Source organism: Mesoplodon mirus (assembly GCF_964341445.2).
Source record: "Mesoplodon mirus genome assembly, chromosome: 2".
Taxonomy (NCBI): Eukaryota; Metazoa; Chordata; class Mammalia; order Artiodactyla; family Ziphiidae; genus Mesoplodon; species Mesoplodon mirus.
In genome coordinates, this window is record NC_138977.1 from 66,856,174 (window position 1) to 66,882,277 (window position 26,104).

At 48.8% G+C, this 26,104-nt stretch overlaps 2 protein-coding genes across 2 annotated transcripts; both read right to left on the reverse strand.

The window, feature by feature from the left end:
* Positions 1 to 2,491: 2,491 nt before the first annotated feature.
* On the reverse strand, positions 2,492 to 11,856 carry MBL2 (mannose binding lectin 2). The gene is made up of 5 exons (XM_082611464.1): positions 7,328 to 11,856; positions 5,275 to 5,467; positions 4,737 to 4,853; positions 3,572 to 3,646; positions 2,492 to 2,944 (listed from the first exon to the last, which is right to left on the reverse strand). Exons 2-5 carry the CDS (start codon positions 5,456 to 5,458, stop codon positions 2,571 to 2,573), a joined length of 750 nt encoding a protein of 249 aa, XP_082467590.1. The 5' UTR covers positions 5,459 to 5,467; positions 7,328 to 11,856; the 3' UTR covers positions 2,492 to 2,570.
* A 172-nt stretch (positions 11,857 to 12,028) lies between these two features.
* LOC309798817 (pulmonary surfactant-associated protein A-like) lies at positions 12,029 to 17,688 on the reverse strand. The gene is given in 5 exon segments (XM_082611476.1): positions 12,029 to 15,608; positions 15,610 to 15,794; positions 16,268 to 16,345; positions 17,117 to 17,236; positions 17,496 to 17,688. Coding segments are annotated over 5 exon segments (747 nt in total). The 5' UTR covers positions 17,668 to 17,688; the 3' UTR covers positions 12,029 to 15,416.
* Between the last annotated feature and the right edge of the window lie 8,416 nt (positions 17,689 to 26,104).

Here is a 26,104-nt window from a genome sequence, read left to right on the forward strand (position 1 = left end):
CCTGAGGTCTGTCCTTGGAGCACCTGGCTTCATTAGGTCCCCTGTGCAAGAGATGTCGATCATCATATGTCCCTTAGCAAAGGAAAACAGCCTGCCCTCAGCCCTTGAGAGAGTGAAAGAGATGATCTGGACAGTATTCTTGAATCCATAATTTCCCTCTTGTTTTAGGTCTTGGGAAGCCTGAATGAACTGTAGTTTCTATCTTTGGACTCTCATGAGAATCCATTTTTAGGTTAACTCCACCTTCTCTTGAGCTGATTTGCCTGGGGCCCCACTGCTTGCTGGTAAGAATTGGGAAGTAAATATAGGGAGGTTGTTGCCTCAATCCTAGACTGAGGGAAGAATGCCGGCCAGGGGATACATTTAGAGAGAGGAGATCTGAAAAGACGATCAGGTGCTAGATCAGGGGAAGAACAAACTCTACATGTCCAAGAGCCTGGGGAGAAAGCTTCATGTCCACTGGGGATGACTTAAGGGTAGGGGAGCAGGGTCAGGTCTTGGGTGGCATAGAAAGCTCTCAGAGTAGGAATGTGAGGCTCTAGTGATTGAGGGATGAAGGGAGAAGGGAGCACCATGGAAGGAACTAGAAGGAGAAGACTGAAAGGGAAATGGAAGAATTTGAGCTCATCCACACATTTTTATTGCATTTCCCTGACTGAGGGGGCACTCATTACATGCTGGGAAACAATTCCTGTGAAGCACAGGACTGCGTCTTGTACGCTGACCTTTATGCACAGTATAAACAAAGGAGACAATCATCTCAGGGTAGATATGGTCCCCGCCCCCCCTTACATAAAATAGAAAGAATTATATAATGGTTACCTGTCCATTTCCTCATTTTTGTCTTGGCAATGAGAAAATTCAGGTGTAACTTTCATGCTTGATCATGATAATTCTCTTGTTCTGGGTTGTCTTACATGTATCTTCTTTCCTTCTAAAAACTTTCTGGTCTTTCCTTTTTCTATTTGCCATAACCTACGTTACCTAGGTTTCATATGTGCCTTTAAATTTTAGGCAGTTTCCCATTCCTTTGGCAAGCAGTCTGGATTTGAAGTGCAAATAGTGAATTGTTCTGCTGTACATCACAAAAGTACCCTTCTCACTGCCCCCAAGTGCAGTGTCTGAAGAAGAGCTTCATGAGGTTGAAAATTCAGTGATGTGACAGTCTAGGTGGGCCAGAGGCTGAGGACACAGGTACTGTCCCCCTCACCCTGCCAGCCCCAATGTCTTCAGCACATCCCACCCCCACCCGATAGCCTCACAGAAGAAGCACACCTCAGAGAGAACTGTACCCTATAATATTCAATTCACAGTATCCCACCCACTTGTCCATTTGGTAATTCTTTGGTGCACCCATGCAACAAATACTCATCAAGCACTTACTTACCAAGTGTGAGGCGCTCCCTCTGGTAGTTCGGATACAAAGAAAAATAAAATGGAAACTAATTTAACAAAGATATTTCATTAAGTTAAAGTGGCCCTTAGCCCATTCATGAAATATTTTCAATCTCATTTTGTGATGGGCATACAGCTGGAACCGGAATTCACTCTCTTCCCCCAGTTTGCTGCCTGGGCTCCATATAATCCCAGCTCCATCCACCCTGAGATTGCTCAAGAACATCCACAGTCATGAGCTTGATTGTGGGTCAAGATGGTGTCAGAACTCTGCTCAGAGGGGAGGTTTTATTTGCTGACTGGATGGTGCTGCATGTGTATGAAATACACCTTTAGGGAGATCTTCCCACTTGTCTCTATGAATAATGGACTCATTGACCTCTAATGGGATGAGGATGTCACAGAAGAAAGGGGATGTTGAACATGGAGGCATTAAGACCAATGATGCCCTGTAAGGAAGGACCCAGCCTGCCTGACCATTTGCCTCCACCCACGATACTGGCATAGGCCACAATATCCAAAGAGTCTCCTAAAAGTATGTGGGAAGAGAAAGCTGCCCTTTGTTCTCAAGAACACCCTAGTGACTATCGGGAGGCCACAGTCACTTGGGCAAGTGAGGGGATTCCTAGGACTATTTGCTGTTGCCCACGTAGGACACTGCCAAGTGTTACAGTTTCAGTGTATAGCTCATGAACAGCTAAAAACAACGCTCATGTTGTAGACAGGGCTGGGCTAGCCATGGGAAGGAGACTCTGGCACCAGGTAGTGGCAACTTGGAAAAATGGGAATTGGATTTCTTGGAAGCTGAGACACTGCCTGCTCGGACACGGATGTGGTCCTCCATTGATCCATCTGCTGGGCTGCAGTGTCCTCACTAAAAAAGGAGAGGGTTTGAATGTGCTTTTTCTGAGATTGACTCTGACCCAATGCTGTGCTCTTTGGCAGGACAGAAGGTGTCCTTTGCCATGGACTGGACTGGACCAGAAACCCTCATGCCCCACTGTCAGTCTCTTTTCACTTCATCCTCCCACAGTCAAATATGTCCCCTTACTTTTCTCCCATCCCCATGAAGGAATGAATAGACACTGGACATGGGGAAATTGGCACTGAATTCTCTTTCAGAGCAGCAGGGACCTCAGCAGGGAGGCAAGGAGGGGGCGGAGGAACCTGCCTCTTCAGGCTGGGAATTCACAGATGGCCAAGAAGGAGGAAGAGCAGGAGATGTCATTCCAGAGCCCATCTCTTAGGAGGAGGACACAGTCCTCCCCTGAGCCGCTGTTATTAGGCTCACCCTCCTTCCAGTTGCTGTAGCCCATCCTCCCTCCTGTTACATACATAAACTGGCCTTCGGTCACCTCATCTGTGATGCCCAGGAAAGCAATGTCAGGGGCCATGTCCTGGATGGCTTTGTTCTCCTCAGCATTCTTGGGGGTGGCCACGGTGGCCCCAAGCTCAGCGCACAGAGCCTTCACTTTGGAAAAAGGCATCTTTTCACCATTGGTCACGTAGAGCATCTTTCCAGACTTTTTACCCAAGGAGAAGCTTTGCACTGAAATCACAAAATGTAGGTGAGGTTGACTTGGCTTCAAGCCCAGCAGATGAAAAAGCCCTTCTCTGGGAACTTGGGAGTCTGGGTTGAGCCCCATTCTCTACCACCTCTGGTGAGATCCTAGTAAGAAGGTGGAAGGCAAGTCCCTGGCAGCAAGCCGGAGCTCACCTGGCATATCCCATCCTTAGGACAAATATCTGTTAAAAACTGTCCCAGTACATGTAGACCTAGGGAAACATGCTTGAGCCCCACTGCCAGACGTGGGCACCAGGATGAGAAAGAGGCGTGGACCGCCATCTGAGGCCCGTGGGTGCTAAGGAAGGAGCAAAGATTCCAGAGTCAGCAGACCTCCACGCCATCCTCCTTCCCACTTCCTAACTGTATGCTGTTGAACGAATTATCTATACTTCCTGGACCTATTTTTTTTCTCACCTGTAAATAAAATGGGTGTAATACCCACACATAGGGATGGCAAGAGGATTGAATAAAACCACACCATGAGAAAATTCCAACCTAGTATATAATAAGTCGTCATAAGTGTAAGTTCTTTTCCACCGTCCCCCCAAAACCTAGAGCACTCTGGAGAAAAAAGAGTCAAGAACACATGGGGACAGAAAAAAAGCTTACACTTTCTGATGTGATCCAGTTGTGATTTCAGGCTCCTGATCTGTCCCTCTAAGTCAGCCAGCTTAGCCTCGGCAACTATAAAACAATAGGGAGAGGATATTTATTTGGAAGAAGACCCTCAATTGGAGAGCAGAGTATTTTGAAAACAAAAATTAGCTTACTGAAAAGTATTCTTATTCCAGAAAAATGAGAAAACAAAAAGAAGCAAAAGGAAAAAACTGTATTCCTGCCTTCTCAGATATACTTAGTAACTATTGTAAACTATAACTCTGGAAATAATAATAATAATACCATAAACTATAACTCTGGGGGCTTCCCTGGTGGCGCAGTGGTTGAGAGTCCGCCTGCCGATGCAGGGGACACGAGTTCGTGCCCCGGTCCGGGAAGATCCCACATGCCGCGGAGCGGCTGGGCCCATGAGCCATGGCCACTGAGCCTGCGCGTCCGGAGCCTGTGCTCCGCAACGGGAGAGGCCACAACAGAGAGAGGCCCGCATACCGAAAACAAACAAACAAACAAACAAACAAAAAAAAAACTATAACTCTGGATCCTTTTCTTCATATACTGCTTAAATATTGCAATATTATAATTATTTATAAGAAAAGGCCCAGCTAATTATTCTCCTTTTTGAAAATTTTTCTTAATCATATTTTCATTTCCTATTCTAGGCAAACTCTTTAATACCTTTATTATTTTGATAGGCCAGTGGACAAATATAAGTAAGAGGTCATCCTTTTGGTTTTGTTGTTACTGAATTTATTTTTCTCTGAACTAAGTTGCTGTGATGTCCCCCTCCTTTGAGGCCAACCCTTTTCATGCCACTCTTGTGACAACAGACATAATCCAACAGCAGAGAGGACCAGTTTCCTCCCTTGCAGCCTGGAACCACGCACTGGACTGTTGCAGCTGAGGAAGGGCCAGGGCACATGTCCTACGGAGGTCTACTGAGGGCGAGGCGGGCAGGGTTCGGAAGTCTATACCCGGGCACCAGTGGGAATCCCCTTGGGCCCCAAGGAACTGAGAGGAATGAGGGCGCTGGGTCAGGAAGCAGAGCTGAGCACGTTCCAGTGGGGCAGCAGGAGACGGGGCACCTCCCACCTGGCCCTGGAGTTCCCAGGTCCTGGGTCCCCTCAGCCCACATCACTTGCTGTGGTGAGCTCCTTACCCGAACTGTCTCCACGATCTCCTTTGTGGCCCTTTGGTCCTGGAAGCCCAGGATTCCCTATATGTCCTTGAGGCCCCATTTTCCCTGGAGGGCCCTGCAAGCCTCTGAGCCCTTGCCCTGTTGGAAGAGGAAGGAAATGTGACCCAGTGTCTGTCGCTCATTCTCTTTCTCCAAAAGCTCAATATTTGATTGACCCCAAGAAACCACCACTCAGCTAGTCGTGATCCAAAGCAGAAAGATCCTCCTGCGTCTCAGGGGATGGCCTGTCCTAAGGGCAAGCTCCCTGAGCAGAAAAGACACCCCTTCTCTAAGGACAACCACGCATCACCAATGCCTGGGTGGCCAAGAGGGATCCTGGAGAGCCAGAGAAGCATCTTTATTTTGGAGAGAATGCCCTTTTACAGGAATTTTTCTGAGTGAATCATCACCTACCGAAATGAAAGGTGAGCCTCCTCATGTCTCTGTGCTAGATCCCTTATAGAGAACACTCTCCCGTTGGGGTAAAAGATTTAAGAAGCCAGAGCGGCCTGTCCTATACCTGGTTCTCCCTTTTCTCCCTTGGGTCCATCTCGCCCATCTCTGCCTGGGGTGCCGTTGGTGACCGGGATGCCACAGGTCACCACTGAACAGGTCTTCTGGGCATCCTCACAGGCTTCTGTTTCCGGGCAGGATGCTGTCACCACACACAGAAGGAGGACCGGAAGTGACAAAAACAGGAACATGGTCCTTACCTTAGAGTGGAGAAAGTCAAAGAAAATAATTCCATCTCATTTGGTTTAGTCAGCGTTTGCTACCATCTCTGATGTGTTGGACCCTGTGCTCAGGGCAGCTGACACAGAGGGGGATATCACCACTTTTGGCCCTGAGTTGCTCCCAGGCTACTAGGAAAACTACTACCAGCACAAGCAAAATGTATTAGAGTCACATCAGTGCTAAAACAAATATAGATGCAAGAGTAATATAATAGGGGCCCACTTTCCCTGGGGCTCTCATGCCCTGTGGGCCCAAGGCGTAGTTGGTCAGGCAGCCCTAAGCACGAAAGCCCACAGGGTCTACAAATGACACACAAGCCCTGGTCCTGATGGCCTGGCAAAAAGAGCTCATTTCTTGCATGACCTTTGGCTGCTCTCTTCTCAACTCCCTTTCTTGAGGGCCTAAGTAGCCTAAATTTCCCTCTTCTTCTCCTTCCTATGGACGCTAAAGGTAGACTCAAACTATAGCATGTGACCCATTGCTTGGCGGGACTTGTTTTACAACATCCATTGTCTCATGTCACATAAAAATCTCTGTTTTACACCTCAGGGCCCCAACCACCCCCAGAATCACAGCTGTTTCCCCAACAGCCCGTCAGTCATCCTGTTTAATAAAGTCTCTACTTTGTGACAGGCACTTGCTGGGACTCGGGACCCAGAGTACCCTGAGGTATGGAAACTTATTCTGACCCTGAGAATGGAACCTTCTTTTGTCATTGATCCTGGCCAGTTGACACTTAGATTTACCTCCTTCCTTTGGTTTGAGATTTTCCACTGAGAGGCCATTTTTCCAACCAGAAACCAGGCTCCTAAAATTTCTGTTCACCCTGGGCCCAGCAGGGTCAGCTCACACTCCTCCTCCTGGCAGGATTCTCTGCATGCTTCTGAGATGCCTCTCCGGCTCTGTGCCCCCATCCAGCCATCAGATTCCCATCCAGCCTTTGCTTGAGCTGGTCCCCTTCCAGGAAGCCTCACAGCCCAGCCCCCATGGGCCTATCCCTCTGCTCCTCTTTGGCCTCTAATTCCAATGTCCCTGCCTTTGCTGCATAACTACTGCATCTGTCCTTGGCCACCCTGGCCTGTCAGCTCCCTTAACCCTTCCTTTCCTCCAGGACTCAGTGAGAAGTAGCAAGTTGGGAGGGAATTTTCTTTCTTTCCTTCTTTCTTTTTTTTTTTTAGGATTTTTAATTTTTTAATTTACTTATTTTCTCTCTCTTTTTTGTTTTGGTTTTTTTGTTGTTTGTTTGTTTATTTTGTTTTGGTTGCACTGTGTGGCATGTGGGATCCCAGTTCTCTGACCAGGGATGGAACACATGCCCTCTGCCGTGGAAGCACGGATTCTTTTTTTTTTTGCCGTATGCAGGCCTCTCACTGTTGTGGCCTCTCCCACTGCAGAGCACAGGCTCCGGACATGCAGGCTCAGCGGCCATGGCTCACGGGCCTAGCCGCTCCGCGGCATGTGGGATCTTCCCGGACCGGGCCACGAACCCGTGTCCCCTGCATCGGCAGGCGGACTCTCAACCACTGTGCCACCAGGGAAGCCCAAGCACGGATTCTTAACCACTGGACTGCCAGGGAAGTCCCGGACGGGAATTTTCTTGATCAAATCTCCACCTTCCCTCTTTCTTAACCTCTCCTGATTATGTGGGAGGCCAAAGCCAGAGCTAAACATATTGCTGGCATACACGCCCCACTTCCATTCTTCTGTGTGGCTGAAAAGACCACCTTTAGTTTGCAGATGGTAACCTGGATCCAGGAAGGGCACAAGGCCCCAGGTCAGAGAGACAGAGGCCCTCAGGGGGCCTGACAACCCCACCACAGCCCCTGCCTGGAACTCACCAGGATCAAGCCAAGTGGCCAGACTCTTGGCCGAGGCCTCCTCTTCTGTTCTCAGAAATGACTTACTAGGGGCCTCCTCAGAGCACAGAGGCTATGGCAGGGAAGCTGGTCCTCCAACCTAGGCCTCTGGCAGATGCCTCAGCAATGTCAGCCCCAATTAGTCTGGTGACTAGGGACAGTGCTGGACTGGCCTTCGGCCCCAGATTAATAAACAACCATCCTTAGAACCGCTGTATCCTGGGCAGTTCTCCAGGGCTGCTGGTGGGGTCTCCAGCTTAGCACTGGGCAGCTCTCTACTGCAACACCCCAGACTCCTCCCACTGCTCCCTTCCATGCATCTGTCTCTACAGCTCAGCTATCTGATACTCTAGAATCACAGATTCTCAGATCATAGATCAGAATCCCAGAGGATAGTTCTTTCCAAATATTTGTCTCTGGAAGGGACGTGCATAGACATCCTACCAAACACATGCTCATGCAGACACACATGTACAGGAACACACCTGTGTATCAGTTGTTCTGCCTAGTTCCCCCTTCCATTCATATTTAATTTACTAGGAGCAGGAGGGAAGGGGTTAAACACCTACAACACTGAGTCACTTCATTCCTCCCTTGTCATTCAGAACATTCATCAGCTGTCCTCTCTGGGCACATCACAGCGCTAGGCACAAGGAAAGGAAGTGTTTGTAGACAACTCAAATTCAAAGCTGAACATGGGCATTTGCACTAGCTCTTCCAGCCTAGGACACTTCTCTCCATCTTTGCATAATTGCTTGTTGTCATTCAGATTTCATCTTAAATATTATTGCTGGAGAAAGGGCTTTCCCTAACCATTCCATCACAAAATTATAATTCTCTGTTTTAGTTATCTGCTTATAATTCTTCTCTATGTAAAACTGTCTTATTTCTTTGGTTGCATATTTATTGACCATCTCACTCCTTTAGAACAGGAACTTCATGAGAACAGGCATCTTGCTTCCCCACCTCTCAGAGGGCCTGGAAACGGAATCAACGCTCAAACATTTGTGGAACAAAGGAATCCTCCAGCATCATGTCCTTAAAGTGCTTTGTGACCACCTAGAGGGGTGGGATAGGGAGGGTGGGAGGGAGGGAGATGCAAGAGGGAGGGGATATGGGGATATATGTATATGTATAACTGATTCACTTTGTTATAAAGCAGAAACTAACACACCATTGTAAAGCAATTATACTCCAATAAAGATGTAAAAAAAAAAAATAGAGGCAAAGCACAGTGGTTAAGAGCATGAGGTCTGGCGCTTGTTTTAGAATCTTGAGTCATGTGACTTTGAGCAAGTTACTTAAGCATCTTGGGCCTCAGTGTCCTTATCTGAAAAATGAGGAGAACAATGGTATGTATCACATTGGGTTTTCTTAGGGGTTTAATTAATGAATTAATATACGAATATAGCTGTCAAAGCAGTATCTCATACATAGTAAGTGCTCAGTAAATGCTAGCTACCGTTTATACCTCCTGGTTAGATACATCACTCTCTCAACATCCTTGAAGACAAGGACCAAGCACACTGAATGCTTCAAGGCAGCAGCATTGAGATTCTCACTGGTTCCAACAATAAATGGATCATATGACATTTATTTAGCTTTCCAATCTTTCATTTCAAATTTCAAGGACATCTACCTTTAAAAATTCCTGACTGTTAACCACTAACTGTAACTGAAATAGCATATGAAGGGGTTTCCAGATTCAGCTCCAACATGAAAAGAGCTTGGAAGTTGTCACATCCATCTTTACCATGAGAAAAGCCTGGACTAACTGAAAGTCACTGACTAGTCTTGGACCCATCAGAGAACTGAGGTCTCAGGGCAATCACCACCCAGAAATCTGCAGAGACGAGAAAACATGGAGAGTCAAGGCGGAGACTGTTTATCTGGAGAAGTTGCTGAAGCCCAAAACTGGCAGAAACACTTAAATAATAAATTTGGTTATTTCTGGGGAAAAAAAAAAGTGGCCCTCTTGACTTGCCTCCAGCTAGAGCTAACATCTGTGCCCACTCTCCCAGTGCTTTTAATACTTTTCTAGGGCAGGAGCTACATTTGATTCACCTCCTTGTCTCCAGGGTGTAACTCAGGGCTGGGCACGTGGGGAGGATCCACTGAGAGAGTGAGAAGGGAAGCAGAGACCCTGAGCAGGGCAGACACCAGATCAGTCTGCGGCTCCTCCACGCCTGGGTTTCCAGGAGTGTCCAGTTCTTATCTCCAGAGCCTGATCAAGCGGCCTTTTTCAAGTCCCTGATATAACTTTTGATTCCTGCCTTCCCCCAAGCTTACACCCACTCTTTAAAACACTTAGTCTCACCAAACAACTCTAGAGGTTTGCTTTTTCCCTGCGGTGGAGCAGGGGTAGGGCCACTTCCCTTTGACTCTGCCTTGTGATTGGTGCTTTGGTTCCTCAAGAGACATAGGCCCTTGTGTACTCAAGTCACTGTGCCCTGTTCAGCAAGCCTCCCAGATTCCTGTTATCAAGGAGGCTGCCACACACTGAGAGAGGCCCATTGTAAAGAAGACCCCTCTCAGGGCTGTGTTTCCTGATGCCATTGACACAACTCCGAAGGGCCCATAGGCTCAGAGGACAAAGAACTCTCAAACCCTACGGCAAATGAGCAGACCTTCCAGAAAGGTGGAAATCTGAAGCTGAGAGATTTACATACAACCAGGACCCTATATGTCCTACAGACTTAGAGGAAAGACGGCTTTAGAAGGAGGGAAGAGGATAGAACGGGAGGAGGGAGGGATATGCACTGTGAGCAAAGGGACAATAAGAAATACTTGACTCTGGTGGGAAAAAGACCCCCTTTGAGGATGCATATCCATTAAGTCTGTCCTGTCATAGATCTGGGCTTTGAATTTATGCTTATTAGTATTATTTTGCTATTATTATTATTATTCTTAAAATTTTCCCTTCATGCCAAGATGAAAAATTGTTTTTCAAGTGTCCCAGCTCATCACAATCTAGTGTACCATGGGGACATAAAAGCAATGGAGGACCTTAACCTTAACCCAGGGACCTCAGGATTTTCTCAGATGGAGATCAGGTAAATTTGAATTCACCTTATAAAAACTACCGAAGAGAGTAAAAAATAAGTAGAGTGAAATCTGATTGACACAAGACTCAAAAATAGCCCTCGGAATGCTGTCAACTCTAGACAACAGATAAATTGATAGTTTTAAAAAAACAGTATAGGGCCTCCCTGGTGGCGCAGTGGTTAAGAATCTGCCTGCCAATGCAGGGGACACGGGTTCGATCCCTGGACCAGGAAGATCCCACATGCAGCGGAACAACTAAGCCCGTGCGCCACAACTACCAAGCCTGCGCTCTAGAGCCCGTGAGCCACAGCTACTGAAGCCCGCGTGCCTAGAGCCTGTGCTCTGCAACAAGAGAAGCCACGACAATGAGAAACCCGCGTACCACAAGGAAGAGTAGCCCCCGCTCGCCGCAACTAGAGAAAGCCCGCTCAAAGCAACGAAGACCCAACACAGCCAAAAATAAATAATAAATTTAATTTTTAAAAAAGACAGTATAAATAAGGAATAAATAAAGAAGGAATAATAAATAAATAAGGACTAAATACAAATTAAACAGTGAAACTCGAACTAGAATAAGGAAATAACTATAGAGCTATTAATAAAATTTCAGAAACGCTCGTTCTTTGCAAAAATAAATTTGGCAAACATAACCCTGGTGGTTTGAATTACTGTCCTGATTTCCACATTTTCTTTTCGTAGAAATATATATCCATGCTCTTTGCCATGGTACTTTGCAATGCCTCCCACTAGAGTACGTGGAGTAAACACCTCAACCCCTTTGATATTTGGCTTGGCCATGTGACCTTGAGCGGACACTAAGGGAGCAGCAGCTTTAAATGTGGGAAGAATATGTCCCTAGTAGCCACTAATATCAGAATAATGAAATGATGTGGAGCGAACAGGAACTCCCCTGAAAGCTTGAAGTAAAAAAATAGCTATTAAAGTCAGCCATGCATCCATGGTTAATAGCACAGTCCCTGGAATCTGACTTCCTGTATTCAAGGCCACTTCTGCCATGAACTGGCTGCATGATCTTTGGAAAATCACTTTAATCTCTACGTGCCTCAATATTCTCATTTGTAAATTGGGCATAATAATAACGTCTACATAATAGGGTTAATGAGGATTATATGAGTTAATGGAAGTATAATACCTGGCACGTGGTAAGTGTGATGAGAGTATCAGCCATTAGACCAAGTAGGGTATCCCAGGAATGCAAAGATGGTTCAACATCAAAACATAGTCCAGTTAACTCACTAATTTAATATATAACAAGTTTAAGAATCTTAATGCAGATACGTACAATCTTGAGGCTTGAAGCTCACCCTTTTCTCAAAACTAATACATGCTCTCAAAATTCTTCATACATATTCTTCCCCTGGAATACAAACTTTCTAGGGTTGAGTTAAAATATAGTCCAAATGATTATTGTCCCTTAGTTTTTTTTTTTTGTTTTTTTTTTTTTGTTTTGCTGTACGCGGGCCTCTCACTGTTGCGGCCTCTCCTGGTGCGGAGCACAGGTTCCGGACGCGCAGGCTCAGCGGCCATGGCTCACAGGCCCAGCCGCTCCGCGGCATGTGGGATCCTCCCGGACCGGGGCACGAACCCACGTACCCTGCATCGTCAGGCGGACTCTCAACCACTGTGCCACCAGGGAAGCCCTGTCCCTTAGTTTTGTCATTAAAATCTGTTTTATCTCTGATTCATCACCATCCTGGCCATAGAGTGGTGGCTTCTTGAAGTGAAGGGTGGACAGTGCCTTCTCTCTTATTTTTTTTGCATGTACAGTTGGTAGAGAGAGTGATGGTGCCCAGGGTGGCAATACCTGCTCACAGTAGGCACCATATATCAGTGGGAACACTGCTGCTTCTCGGCCCATCCTAACTGGTTGTTGGGTTCCTCTGTATGACTGATTATAAATGACAGCTCCTCTCAGGAGCTGGTCCTTCAGATAAGGGGCTCTGTAAAAGCCTCCAGCTGCATGGCTCCTACCCTCAACATGACATCAGTGAACATTTCACTTCATAGTCTCTTGCTCTTCAAGTCCCTGTGTTCCAAGAAGCAATCTGCTCATGAGTAGTGCTTAAACTCTGGCTAGCTTCCATGACATCGACATTGGCAGCCCCTGGGAAATTCCATCCAAGTGGTGGAAATCCACATTGCCCCAGAACACACCTGCTCACAGTTCTATTCTCCCCCTTCTCCATCTCCCCATGCCTCAGCAAGATCAGGTCCTCTGCTGGTTCAGCTCTTCAGCAATTTTAGAACAGGAGATTCCTGCCTTAGGTGACTTAATCAGGGAAGGAAGGCAAAGTAATTTGGGCATCCCTATTTGCAAAGATTAGGAGGAGGATAGGACAGTCCCCTCCCCCATGCCACAGGGAGAGGAGAGGAAGGGATAAATTCCATTGTGAGAGTACAGATGTCACCCATGGAAGGTCAGCTTGCTTTCGCCTCTTTAGTCTTCCTTATACTGACGAACAGAATGCGAATTACTAAACCCCTCATGTTGAATGGCCCTCACCTTGCAGGTTCCATGGTGGGGTCCCTGGAACCCCCTGGAATCATTAAAAGATGACCCTTTTTCTCACCTGTGGGCTCTAGATGGCAGTGCCCAGGAACAGGAAATGACTCAACTCACACTTGACACCCTTTTCATGTTAACAGTTTAAAGGAAATGCCAAAAAAATTCATCTGATAAAGCTCAGTACACATTCATGATGAAAATGAATCTCAGCAAACTATGAAAAAGAGGGAACTTTGCCTTGATAAAAGGCATCAGAAACCTAAAACAAGCAACTCAATGCTGAAATACTGGAAATGTTCTCATTATACATTCAATGCCCCCCGAAAGATAACATTTATCACTGAGTGTCTTCAACAATATATAGGGTCTCCTGGCCCCTATAAAAAGATAAGAATGATATATAAGAAATATAAATATCATGAGGAACAGGCAAAATTTCTGTCATTTGTAAATATAAGCATATATTTATAAAATGTGAGAATCAATTATTAGAAATATTAGGGGGAAAGTGAGAATCCAAAATGATGGTTGGATATATAATCAACCAAAAATAAATCAATAGTTTTCTTATAAACCAGCAATAATTAATTTAAAATGTGATAACAATAATGTAATAACAATTGCAAATAACACCATAAAGGAAGTAAAAATAAACCTAACAAGAAATGAGAAGACAACAATTTTCAGAGACTTAGACTGTTCCTCTGTAAAATATGGGAAATATGTTTCTCCTTACTTTTTTGAATTTTGGAGAAGACTCAATAATTTGTGTGCTGGGCCCTAAGCTCAAGTGGCAGGGTGACCAGATTAAAAATTGACATTCATGAAAGAATGAGAAATATTTCTGCTCATTCCCATCTGGTTTTGTGGATTGTGATCCAGAACTTCCTCTTGTCCCAAAAAGGAAGTATATGCAGTGAGGGAGAGCATTATGTGAAGGTGGGAGAAGTGGGGACCTTTCTGGAGATGGGACATATATATGGTCACCTCCTCAAACAAGTAGAGACATGATCCAATTCCCACACAGCCTTGGGACATGGGGACCATGGTCCCTTTCCATGCAGACCTGAGACTGAGGTGGCTCACAGAGCCCTGAATGCCACCACTATTGGGCTATGGAAAACATCCAGGGGGCTGAGTGGGGAACGGAAGGCATGATATCACCACCCTCAAATGGAACATGTAGACTTAGATCAGGAGCTATCTTGATGCCAGCCATCAACACTAATGCTCACCTGTTCCTCCAGACATTTCTGTAACTCCCCATCTGCCCATACAACCTGAGGATGGGAGCAGGTTGCCCCTTCCACCCAACAAAGAAAGCTTAACCTGAGATTGAACTTTCCACTTTTCAGATAAGTGGGGTCTCAGAGCCAGAGTTAAATTGATTTCTAAAAACACAGAAATATTTCTTGAAACCAAAGCAATGGAAACTCATGTTAACATATTCATGATTTATTACACTTGAATCATCTCTGTTCAGTGAGAGGGTGGGGTGGTGATGAGCACAAGCTTCAGGTTCAGGTAGATGGGTTTGAAACCAGCCTCTGTCCCTTGCTCCGTGTAACAAAACCCAAAACATTTAACTTCTTTAAGTTTCAGTGTTCTTGTATAAAAAATGGGGAAAATAATGCTTGTCCCATGGCGCTGTGTGAAGATTAAATCATAGTTTATAAGATGTCTTAGAAGTGCTTGTCAAGGTGCTTGGTATATAGTACATGCTCAATAAACACCTCACTGAGGTCTGAAGTGGTGGGGATGTGTTCATCAGCAGGAAGTTACTTGGGTAATGTCTGAGGCGGGGGGTGAGATCTTCCCTAGAGGCATAGGCTGGCTGCTTTTAGGTCAGGGAGTTGAGTTGGCACCCCAAGAGTCAAGGGAGTGGATAATGCATGCCAACCCACTAGGGGTGGGTTGGCCTCCACCATGCTGGGGCACCATCCAGCCCTCTGACCTCATGGAGAGCCTGAGCAGATGTGCCCCACAGACCTCAGGCTGCCAGATAATCCCAAATGTATCCTTAACTCCACACATTTGGAATTTCCCAGAAGTCCACCCATCTATCATTATGCTTGAGCAGCACTGCTAAATCTTGATAAGGCTGGGCAGGCAGTGGGCTGCAAAGAAATAGAGGGGCCAGGAAGCAGGAACCCTGTGTGTGCTTTTGGAGGGAACCTCCATCCCAGGACCTCACTGTTGCCATCTATAAATGAAGGAGTTGGACAAGAAGAGGAAGAAAGAAGCCTCCCTCTCTTGCCAAAGGGCGAAGTTAGAGTGGCTATCTAGAGTGCAAAGCTGAGAAGGGGCTCCAGGGGGAGTCAGACTGATTAGTAATCAAGGGGGAGGAGTCAGGGCCCACCTGGGAGTGCAGTGGCTAAGATACCTCCAACTCTTATAGCCACAAAGGTGTTACAGCACCTCATAGACCAGGTGGATTCCCCAGGACGTGGGCTGAAAGGCAAGGCAGGACCCTCTCCATCCTGTGGGCTTGGTGCCTGCTCAAAACTCACAGATGGCCAGTCGGTACTTCAGGCAGTTCTTGTCATTCCACTGGCCATCTGTGTACATCTCCACACACTGCTCTTTGCCCCGACCTCTGGGCTCCCCTGGGTACCAGTTGGTGTAATTCACAGGGGTTCCATCCAGGTAGTAGAAGTCTCCAGCAGTAGGACCCTCAGCCAGGCCCAGGTAAAGCATAAGTATTGTGCTTCCTCACGATGCTTGCAATGGCCTCATTCTCCTCTGGACTACTTGGGGCAGCAATGCATCCACCTACTCTGGCACACGTCTCTCTAATGGCATCAAAATTGACCGACTGCCCATTGGTGGAGAAGACCTTCTCTCCCACTGCCAGCATGGACCCCTGCAGACTGAGGACTGACAGCAGAGGAATCCGGGTCAGGCCACAGGCCTCTTTGTTTCCAAATCCTTTTCCTTCCCTTTATGCTCTCTGCCTTTATGTGCTTTTCAATCTCTTCACCTCTTCCTCTCTCTCCTTCTTCCCTCCCTCTTCCAATCCTACTCTTTCTGGATTCCCCTCCATGCTCCCATCATTTAATTATCCATTCACCCATTTAACAATACTTATTGACTGTCTATTATGTGCATGAAACTGTGCAATTTCCTGGGATTCAATAGAAAGCAGTATAGCCAGGAACATTGCTTCCCCAGGATATAGGGAGATAATCCATATCCACTTTGGTCTCCTCTGAGCCGTTCAAGAACATCTGAAAAAGGACCTCCATGTCCACACTTGTTTGTCGAGTCTCTAGATTCTGGAGCCTGATGCTGAGGATGAGGAGAACTTATGGGAACCCCCTACCCTATAAGGCCCCAAGGGATCCCCTTACCGCTCATCGACTGCAGGATTTGATGCCTGATCTCATGGAGTGTGCTCTGGAACTCCTCGTCTAGATAAGCTGGAAGCCCTGTAGAGAGATCCCCAGCAAGAAGAGGGGCAGGCCAACAAAAACACCCACTTATGCCAAGCAGGCGCAAGGCCAGCTGCAAGCCTGGCATTCTGCCCTTCACTTGTCTAGAGCCACTGTCCAGGTCCCAGGTCATAAGGGTCCACGAGGTTGGAATGTGTTTCCTACTCCCTACACACTCGTCCTTTAATGCAGCCTTGCACTTGCTCAGCCCCCTCTCTGCTCTTCTTTCCTGCCATATCCTTTCATGACTCTGTCCACTTCTGTGGGGTTTTCTAGTTTCTGGGCAAGGCCCCCTTCCCCACCCTCCATTAAGAGCAAATCTGGTTCTCTCTGACTCTCGTGATGGACCTTGATTACTGCTCAGAGCTCCAGAGTTCCCCTGGACATGCGGGGTTCCCAGTGATATCACCAAGGACCAGACGGTCCTTGGTCCACATAACCCCCTGCACCCTCAGAATGCCCCTATGCCTCAGCACTAGGAAGTACCTCCCCTCCTCGCAGTGCTGTCCCATTTCCCACACCTGACGCCCTGTGTCTCTCCATCAGCGGTTGTGATGCATGGAACACTTCCAATACCCACCAGTTCCTGCGCTGTGACCCACGACCCAGACCCCTCTGATTTCTCAACCTCATATTCTCTTATCTAGGTTGAAAAATATACCCTTTGGGGACTTCCATGGTTTCGTCTGATCCCCATCATCCCTCATGTAACTGACCACATGGGCACGGTGTCTAGTTGCTTCTGTCCACTGGCCATATCCTGCTCACCTGGAGGGCCCCTCTCACCAGGCTCGCCCTTTTCTCCACGTTCTCCAGTGAGGCCAGGGGCTCCAGTCATCCCATCACACCCAGGGGGGCCTGGCATTCCTCCAGGGGGGCCCATGGGGCCTGCAGAGAGAAGGGGACAAGGATGTATGCTATCTATCACCCACAGTGGGTTGGGGCTGATGGGACTGGACCTCCATTATCAGCCAGGCTGACTCACCTGTCACTCCACGGGCACCTTGAGGGTAGACCCTCCAGGGCTGCTCCAGTCTAAGAGTCCCGGGAAACTCCCACCATCCAGCTGACCCTTGAACCCAGCCCGGACCCTGGACAGCAAGTCCCTCTGAAAACAGGTCACTGTCCCTCAGCTCCCACTCAGTACCTGGAGGTCCAGGGTCTCCTTTGACGCCATCTCTCCCGTCTCTTCCTGGCAGGCCATGGGATCCAGGAGTACCAGGGATGCCAGGACTTCCAGGACAAACTTCCTTCATGTCACACTCAAGGCCAGAAACCACCAGCCAGATGAGGGTGAGGGTCAAAGAGCACAGCAGCATGGCGTCTGCTCCAGCGGCTCCTTCTGTAGAAGGGAAAGGCTGTGGCCCACCTGAAGCATTTGCCAAGGTCTCCCCTTGCTGTGCTTTGTCAAGATTCAGGCATGTGATGGAGCCTGAGGGCCAGGGCAGGTACAGACAGGAGCTCTGGAAAGACCCAGACTATCCTTGGAAACTCCCAGCATCATCTGGTATCTAACATGGCCTCATGCCCCATCCCTCTGGCTGGAGGTGGAGTGGTACCTGGGCAGGTGAGGAGTTGTAAAGAGCTCTGGAGAGTCAGAGGACCTGGGTTCTAATGGAGTCTCTGTTTGTTCCTCGCTGTGTGACCGTGGGGAGCTCACTTCACCTCTCTTGGCTTCAGCTGAAACTTCTGTCCTGGAGGCAATCCTGGCCTGTCCCTCCCAGGCTGTTGGGAGGAAGGATGTGGTCAACATTCACTCGCTCCATCTGTCCCTCATCCTCTCAGCTACCCTCCTTTTGAGTTCTAAGGGATCATGATCCTGAGGATGAGCAGAGATGACCAGGGCCCACATCTTGGCCACCCCACGGTGGTCAATGATAGGGAATCCCCTCCTCCCTGCTTTCTTGGGAGGTTTACTCTTTGGCAGGCTGTTTCTCCCCCTGCCTCCACCCTGCAGGCCCTGCTGAATCCCTGGGGCCAATGGGCCCGGCACAGGAGCACAGTGAAGTATGAGGATATTTGCAAGCCCATCTTCCTGCACCCATAGTTAGGGTTCTGTGGAACAAGTCCCAGTGGTACCCAGGGAGGGTCCCTCCTTCCCTGCCTGACCCATAGTGAAGCCTGTGGCTGCTGGGCTGCTTCATGCTGCTGCAACCCTGGGGAAGACCCAGGGGATGGGGCTAAACTCACCCACACGAACAGAGCCTGTGTGGCTCTCTGCCTCCAGATCAGGGTGGCGAGGTGGACAGCAACATTTATACTGATGTAGGCTACCAGGCTTCCTCTCCACCCCAGAGAGGGGCCTGCCACAAGGGCCTCTACTCCAGGACAGCCAGGCAGGAAGCTGCCATCTTGTTTACCCAGTACATTTCCCCACAGGGCACTCAGGCTGGAGGGCCACTTAGGAAACCCACTAAAGAGAAACTCCAGATCGGTAAGAAGGGAAAATTCCCATGGACCGGCGGCCACCCACTCTCCCTCCATCCAGTTTCCCAAAAGCAGTGAAGGACAAGAGCACTTACACGGGAACCGATGGAAGCACGTGGCAAAGGGAGTCCTCTCCCTCTTGGGCCTTGGCCTCCCGATCCTGGCTAGTGATACATTCGCAGCCCCAGAATCATGATCCCCCAAAAGCCCACCAGCTGGAGAGAACATACCAGGGCTGGACTCTTTTCCCAGGGGAGCAAAGAGGCAGATCAGTGACATACAGGGCTGTCTCCTGGGGCCATTCCAGCTCCAGAGCCTCTTTGGCTCTTGGAAGTGTCCATAGGGCTCCAGAGTGTACAGAGGTCATGCCTGAAGCCAAAGGGTGGTCAGGTTGAGCTGGAACAAACTGTCTGTCATGGGGCGTGGCTCACCACTGAGCCCCCAGCTCTTGCTTCTGGGGCCTGCAGCTGAGTTGATGGACCATGGTTCACAGGTACAGGTGAACCCTTGGTGGGTTCTCCATTCCTCCCGCCAAGGCAGGCTCAGAGGTGGGGAAGCAGGGAGGGGCTGGAAGGTCACAGGAGGGCAGCAGTTTCTGTCTTGGCCTTGGTGATGTCTGATGACCTGCAGTGGTGATTTCTTTAAGTAGTGGAATGACACGTGAAGCCTTAATTGATAAGATTCCCTCTTCAAGCCACTTGATGAGGAGGGAATCTCTAACGTAGGGATGGTAACGATGGGGAACAGAGACAGGAAGAAATTGCCATGCTTACCTGTGAGTGGTCTGAAGAATCCTGAGATCCTCAGGGAGAGTGGGAGCTCAGCTAATGGAATCCCTTTCCCAGGAGCAGGGAGCCCGTCAGAGCCTCTCTGGAGCCCTGAGTGCCTTCAGCTGCCCTGCTGCTGCCTGTCATGTACCCTGCGACTCTGTGGGGCACAGGATGGGGAGCCAGGGCCAGCGCAGGTTTGGGGCAACTAGGGAGCAGCTCTAGCTTAAGGACCACAACTCGGCTTGAAGGGAATGCGGTTCTGCAGGTGAAGGAATGGGAGCAGGGGTCTTCTTGGCCAGATTTTAAAGGGTCTGGGAGGAGGCAGCCTGGAGGTCCGGGCCATGGCTGGTGGGGAAAGGTGTGGACTAAGGAGTCAGACACACCTGAGTTGCACTTTGGAGCTGACACTTGTTTTCCCTGTGGCCAAGGTCAGGTTATATAACTTCCTGAGCCATGGCTTTCTGGGGTTTTTTAAAAATTATTATTTTGAAATAATAATAATAATAAATAAATAATAAACCTACAGGAAAGATGCAGGTGCACTACAAATTTTTTTTCTGAACCTATGAGAGTAGGTTGCAAACATGATACTCCATCACCCTAGTATATTAGTTTATATTTCATATGAAGATGTTTTCCAATATAACCATCAAAATCAAGAAATTAACACTGGTTCAGATCTTATTTTTATTTAAAAACATGAAAGAGTATCATGGGGTATTTTACTTAATCTTTGAAGTCACCTGTTTAACTTAAGTCACTCACATGGCTTAATGCCAATATATTAAAGTGTGTCATAAAAATTCTAATAAAATGACTAATTAATTATTTACCTGGCCTTACCTCCTTCTTCATCCTGTGTTCCACCACTCTCCTTCTGCAGCTTCTAAGAGCATGCTCCAAGTTCACGGAACTGAGGGGTGCTTTCCATGTCACTCTTTCTCTGAGCATGATTCTTCTCTTGTCTGGAGTGTTCTGACTGCCTTTTCTGCCACACACAAAAAAGGGTGGATGTCATACAATATTTGTCTTTCTCTGTCTAACTTCTCACTTAGCATAATGTCCTCAAGGACTATCCATGTTGCTGCAAATGACAGGATTTCCTTTTTTTCGTGGGTGAATAATATTCCGTTGTATGTATACACATCTTCTTTATCCATTCATGTATCAGTGGACACTTAGGTTGTTTCCATACTTGTGAATAATGCTGCAATAAACATGGGAGTGAAGATAGCTCCATGAAAACCTGTTTTCATTTCCTTTGGATATATACCCAAAACTGGGATGGCTGGATCATATAGTAGTTCTATTTTTAAATTTTTGAGGGACCTCCATACTGTTACCCATAGTGGCTAGACCCATTTACCAGTTTATAATCCCACCAACAGTGCACAAGGGAACAAATAATTTTTTACTGTAAGTATGCAGCATTTGGGATGTACTTATACTAAAAAATTATTCATTGTTTACCTGAAGTTCAGGTGTAGTTGGGCATCTTATATTTTATCTGGCAAACCTACCTGCAGGGACCATCAAGCAGAGGCTTTGGGTGAGGCAGGAGAGAACTCCTTTGGCTTGTTGTCATCTTATAGGTTTAGTCTGGGCCCACATTGTCAAAGTTGCTGATTTTTGGCTCAGATACAGATGAAAAGTCTTCCTGACCTCTGTGTGGCTATCGAGCAGGGGCTGTAGTGTGGAGTGTATGGGTTACAAATGGGGCTGGTATTTAAAACAAACCCCAGCTCTCCTGAAGTGGCAGGGAACATCCGGGAGCCAGGGGTGAGAAAGCTCAGGATTTGCTTTATCCATGCCTCCACCTGGACAAGAATGACTCTCTCGAGGGAGTTTCCATGGCTACATTGGGAGGGAGGACAGCAAGGTAAGACACAGTAGGACAGAGCAAAGGAAGGGACCAAGTGCGGCTGGAGGTCCCGACCAGCCTTCCTGGGGATGAGTGTCCATCAAAGCAGGGATGTTGACCAAGTGCAGAGGCTTGTCACAGAGTCTAAGTGTCCCTTTCTCTGGGGCAGTGGGCTCCAGACACCTTGCAAACCACACGGGCAAAGCCCAGAGAGGAGGCACCAGCCAGGGCTCAGGCTCTGGTGGTTGTTTACATGAGGCTGCCTGGTGGAGACAAAGCTGAGAGCAGCCGGTGGGACAGGACAGGACAGGCAGACAGCAGGGGCAGGGAGGGGTTAGCAGCAAGCAGGCTGGGGTTCTCCCCAGGAAAGATGCAGAATGGGCTGCACCTGGATCCCAGCCTGAGGGAGCTAGAGAAACCGTCTGCCACGTACACTGTGAGAGGAGAGAACTTTCAATGGCCTGCAAGCTTCTTCATGGACAACACTTTAGTTTAACTCCAGTGCATCACAGGATCAAGGAGGCCCTGGTCTTCAGAATCCAACAGGTACATTAGCATGTGCTCTACGCAGCCACAGCTGTTCCCCTGGGAGGAATTCCAGGCTCAGGACAACATGGGATTCTTTTCGCCCTGCTTCACGGAACAACCAGCTTCTGGTCTGATCCCAGCCTCGTGTTTACACTGGAACTGAAGGGACTTTCCCCATCATGGATCTCCCCATTCCTCCCCCACATTCACTACATTCATCCGGGGCTTCCACTGTCCTCAGAGAACACCTGAGTCCACATCCTGACACCCACATGACCCTCCCGTGACAGCCTTGGCCCCCTCCTGGATCACCCAGGAGCCAGGCCCCGGAACACCGTGGAGTCAGCTGTGGGAGTGTCCACAGAGCTCTCTAAAGAGGCTCCTTCTTCCTGGCCCTACAGCCTGGATGCGTTCTACTCCCTCGTGTGCAGTGCCCTTCTGTGAGTCCTCCTATATTTAACTAACCTCAGATTACAGCAAGAATACCTCAACACATTCATTCTAGACTTTTGAAAACATTTCAGAAGGGACCAAAGCGTCTCGGCATTTAGGCCTGCAATGCTTGTCCCAGTGATCTGGGATGTCGGAGCAATGTCCCCTCAGGCCAAGTTGTGGGCCTAAGACTGGCTATGGTCTGGGTTTCATTTTCTAAAAGACCTGAATGTTCAAGAAGAGAGGGCATTCTCTGGAGCTTTCAGCTTACAAGTGGCTCAAGAATGGGGCCGAGAAGGAGGTCTCAGCACCGCCCACCCTGCTCCCTCACGGCATCCTGAAGGGCAGCCAGACCACAGGCTACTCCACCTCATTGGGCTGAAGAGATGATAAAAGATGACAGTTCAGGTAGAGCTCCTGGCAGGGTGACTGGTGTGGGGAAAGTCTGATCCTTGCTGGAGTGTCCCACATCTGTAGAGGTGAAGGGACCAGCTCCTCAGGCACCCGTCCAATGCCCGTCCTCTGCGGGGGCAGGCAGGGCTTCCCTGGCATCTGCCTCACTCCTAACTCTAGGGTCTCCTTCTGAAACTACCCCCTGGTGTGTGGTTGCTGCTTTCCATTCCCCTTCTAGCAGAGGATCTGTTGGGTGGGTGCTGGAGTTGTTACTCACTGACCCAGGAGAAACTGACTAGGAACAAATAAAGACTCCAGCTTCCAGTCAACATGTATTTAAAACAGCTTCGACCAAACACGTCTTGGTTTACTGGGAGATGGTGTTAATATAAAAATTATGACTGTGAATATAAATATAAAAAACTGAATTTGTGCTTCATATATGACCCGAGCCAGAGGAACTCAGCCCTCTGCAAAGCGAGCACAGCCCCACCACGTGCCAGAGCTGGGACTCTCCTAAGCTACATGGCTGTGCCCCAACTCAAGACCAGAGGGCACATGCTGGGCCATGGACCCCACACTGCCCCACGTCAGGAGCCAGGCCTGCAGGGACATTCAGAGAGGCAGGGCCTTCAGGAGTGCAACTATGGAAGGTGACCACTGCAGGGCCACTGGCCACCAGCCGCATCTGCTTCCACCACAAAGCCTTGTCCCAGCAACCCAGCGGTACTGTCCTGGGGCTGTGCCCACTGCCGTGGCTTGTCTGTACACAGCCCTGCAGACATCCATAGGACAAACACGGAATCTGCATGAGATCCTGACCCAGCATCCAGCCTATGAGCAACAGGGATACTGAAGCTGGAGGAGAAAGAGCCTCCGCCTGTGAAGTGTGGAAGGGTAACCTGAGGATGAGTGTCTCGGATAAACATGAACCAGGGAAGGGAGCAGGTGACTAATCACAGAGACCCACAAGGATGCAAGCACACCCTGCGGATGCAGAGGGAACTGAGAGACCAGCAGAGAGCCGTTGCACACAGCTTGAGGTCCACCCCAGAGGACCAAGGAGAACCAAGGAGAGTTAGCCAGATTGGGAGAGACACATGAGAGGAATAGAGGGGCCCACGGCGGGAAGGAGACCCAGGCTGGTATACGTCACAAAAGGCCAGGGAGTGGTAGGACACAGTGCCACAAACGCTGCTGCCTGTGCCTCAGACTCTTATGACCCTGGGGAGAATCCTCACTCAGGAAGCCCGCGGTTCCCAGCTGTGCCCCTGAGGCCTGGCTTGCTGCGGCGGGGGGGTGGGGGGGGGGATGGCTCCTGGGCCCAGGGCTTCAGTGTCCTTGATCAGGAATTCCCATTCCCTTCTAAGTTCCACTTAAGAGCAGACACAAATGTTGGGTGGCATCTGTGTCCCCCATGGTTTCCTGAAGAAACTGAGGGTCAATTTCTCATGTGCATAATCCTTCCCCCCCCAGAACAGTACACCCCTAACAAAGGAGAAAGAAGGGGGTACTCCCTGGGATGAGAGGGGCCACAGGCACACCAAAGCCCTGAGAAATCTGATCAGACTGACGCAGGAACATTTGCCTCAACTGGACTTTTTTGTTCTAGAGGGATGGAATGTTGAGAAAAGGGTTCGGACCTCTCAGGGGCTGTGAATGGCTTCTGTGCCTACAGAGAAGAATGGTGGTCCCTGAGTTCTGAGGTTTATCATCCCCAGTAGAACTCACAAGAGGGAGCCTGGCCTCGATCCCACAAGGAATGTATAGGTCAGCTCTGCCCTCCGGTGGCTGCATGAAAAACTGCAGTCAAAGGAGAGGATGTGCAGACAAACATCACACATCACCCTCCATGTTCATTGATTCCACCTTCACGGAGGGCTACTTTGTATCAGGTGCTGTGATAGGCCCTGACTTAATCCTCTGACTCCCCTGGATGTATCCATGAGGATTATTCCCTGCTTCCTCCTGACCTAGTCTGATACAGAGTCTTCACCCTTGTGCACCTCCCTTTGTCAGGGCTCTTCTTGCTAATCGTCCCATCCCTGTTTGTCCACAGAGGCTGACTCAGGGCTGTGCCCCAGAGAAGGCTGATATAAACCAGTGTCCATTCCTGAGCACCTGCTAGGTACCTTTACATCTACCGTATCCCTCCCAGGCTCACTGGAAGACAGGGCCATCTTTACCCCCTTATAGCAGAGAAGGAAACTGAGTCTCAGTGAGGTTCCCATAACTTACTAGAAGTGGCACAACCTGCAGGTTCTAGAGCCTGGTTTAAACGTCTTTCCATCTGATCCCACAGCATCTTAGGCATGGTTTCGCTGACGATCCAGTGCATCCTTTGCCCACAGCCATGGCTCAGGCCCTGGATGGGCTCCTCTTGGACTGTCACTCTGGCAAGGTGGACCTCATCCAAGCCTCAGGTGCCAGGACGGCTTACTGTATCCCCCAGGAGCTCCAGCCTTGCTCTTTGCCTAGAATCCACATCCATCCCTGGACATGCTTGATCCTGGCTCAGCTAGACTGAGCTCAGCAACTTATACCCCAGCCTTCAGCCCCAAGGCTGCTGGCCCAGAGCTTGGTACAGGCTGCCCCCAAGGCCCTCAGCAGGTGCACTGTACAGCCGGTGGTGCCACTGGAGCAGGCTCTTCGCTCTAGCTGAAAAGACCCCTATGCCCTGGAGAGGTGGAACAGAGCTGAGAATCCCAACCTGTACCCACCTTCTGCAGCCCTGAGTAACTGAGTTCAGTCCAGCCCTGGCCAGGGGCCCTGACAACAAGAGGGCAGCAGCTCTACTGGGCCCAGAACACCAGGAGCCCCCTGGGCCCCTCATTCCACACACCTGCTCCCCACACAATGCTCACAGCCCAGCCATTCTTTAATCAGCTACTATTTACAGAGACCATGACATCATCCCTACCGTTCTCTTATTACCCAGCAACACAGAAGCATCGGCAGAGAGAAAGTGTTCTGATATCTCCAGTGTCTCTGGTGGTTGAACTCCTCCCAGAGAATAGTTGTTTAAGAAATAGTGAATTGTGTCATCAACTTAAATTTAACCCATTATATTTTCTAGAAATTAAAATATGAAGAGAATCATTTAAAAAGCCACTACTGGGCTTCCCTGGTGGCGCAGTGGTTGAGAGTCCGCCTGCCGATGCAGGGGACACGGTTTCGTGCCCCGGTCCGGGAAGATCCCACATGCTGCGGAGCAGCTGGGCCCATGAGCCATGGCCGCTGAGCCTGTGCGTCCGGAGCCTGTGCTCCGCAACGGGAGAGGCCGCAGTGGTGAGAGGCCCGCATACAGCAAAAAACAAAAACCAAAAAAACAAACCACTATTTACT

Coding starts and splice junctions, on each gene's coding strand:
- MBL2 (XM_082611464.1), bottom strand. CDS start 5,458: ATGTTCCTGTTTTTGTCACTTCCGGTCCTCCTTCTGTGTGTGGTGACA. Junction 4,854..5,274: donor GGGAGAAAAGGGAGAACCAG/GTATAGGACAGG, acceptor CTCTTCCAACAG/GGCAAGGGCTCAGAGGCTTG. Junction 3,647..4,736: donor AGATCGTGGAGACAGTTCGG/GTAAGGAGCTCA, acceptor ATTGTTTTATAG/TTGCCGAGGCTAAGCTGGCT.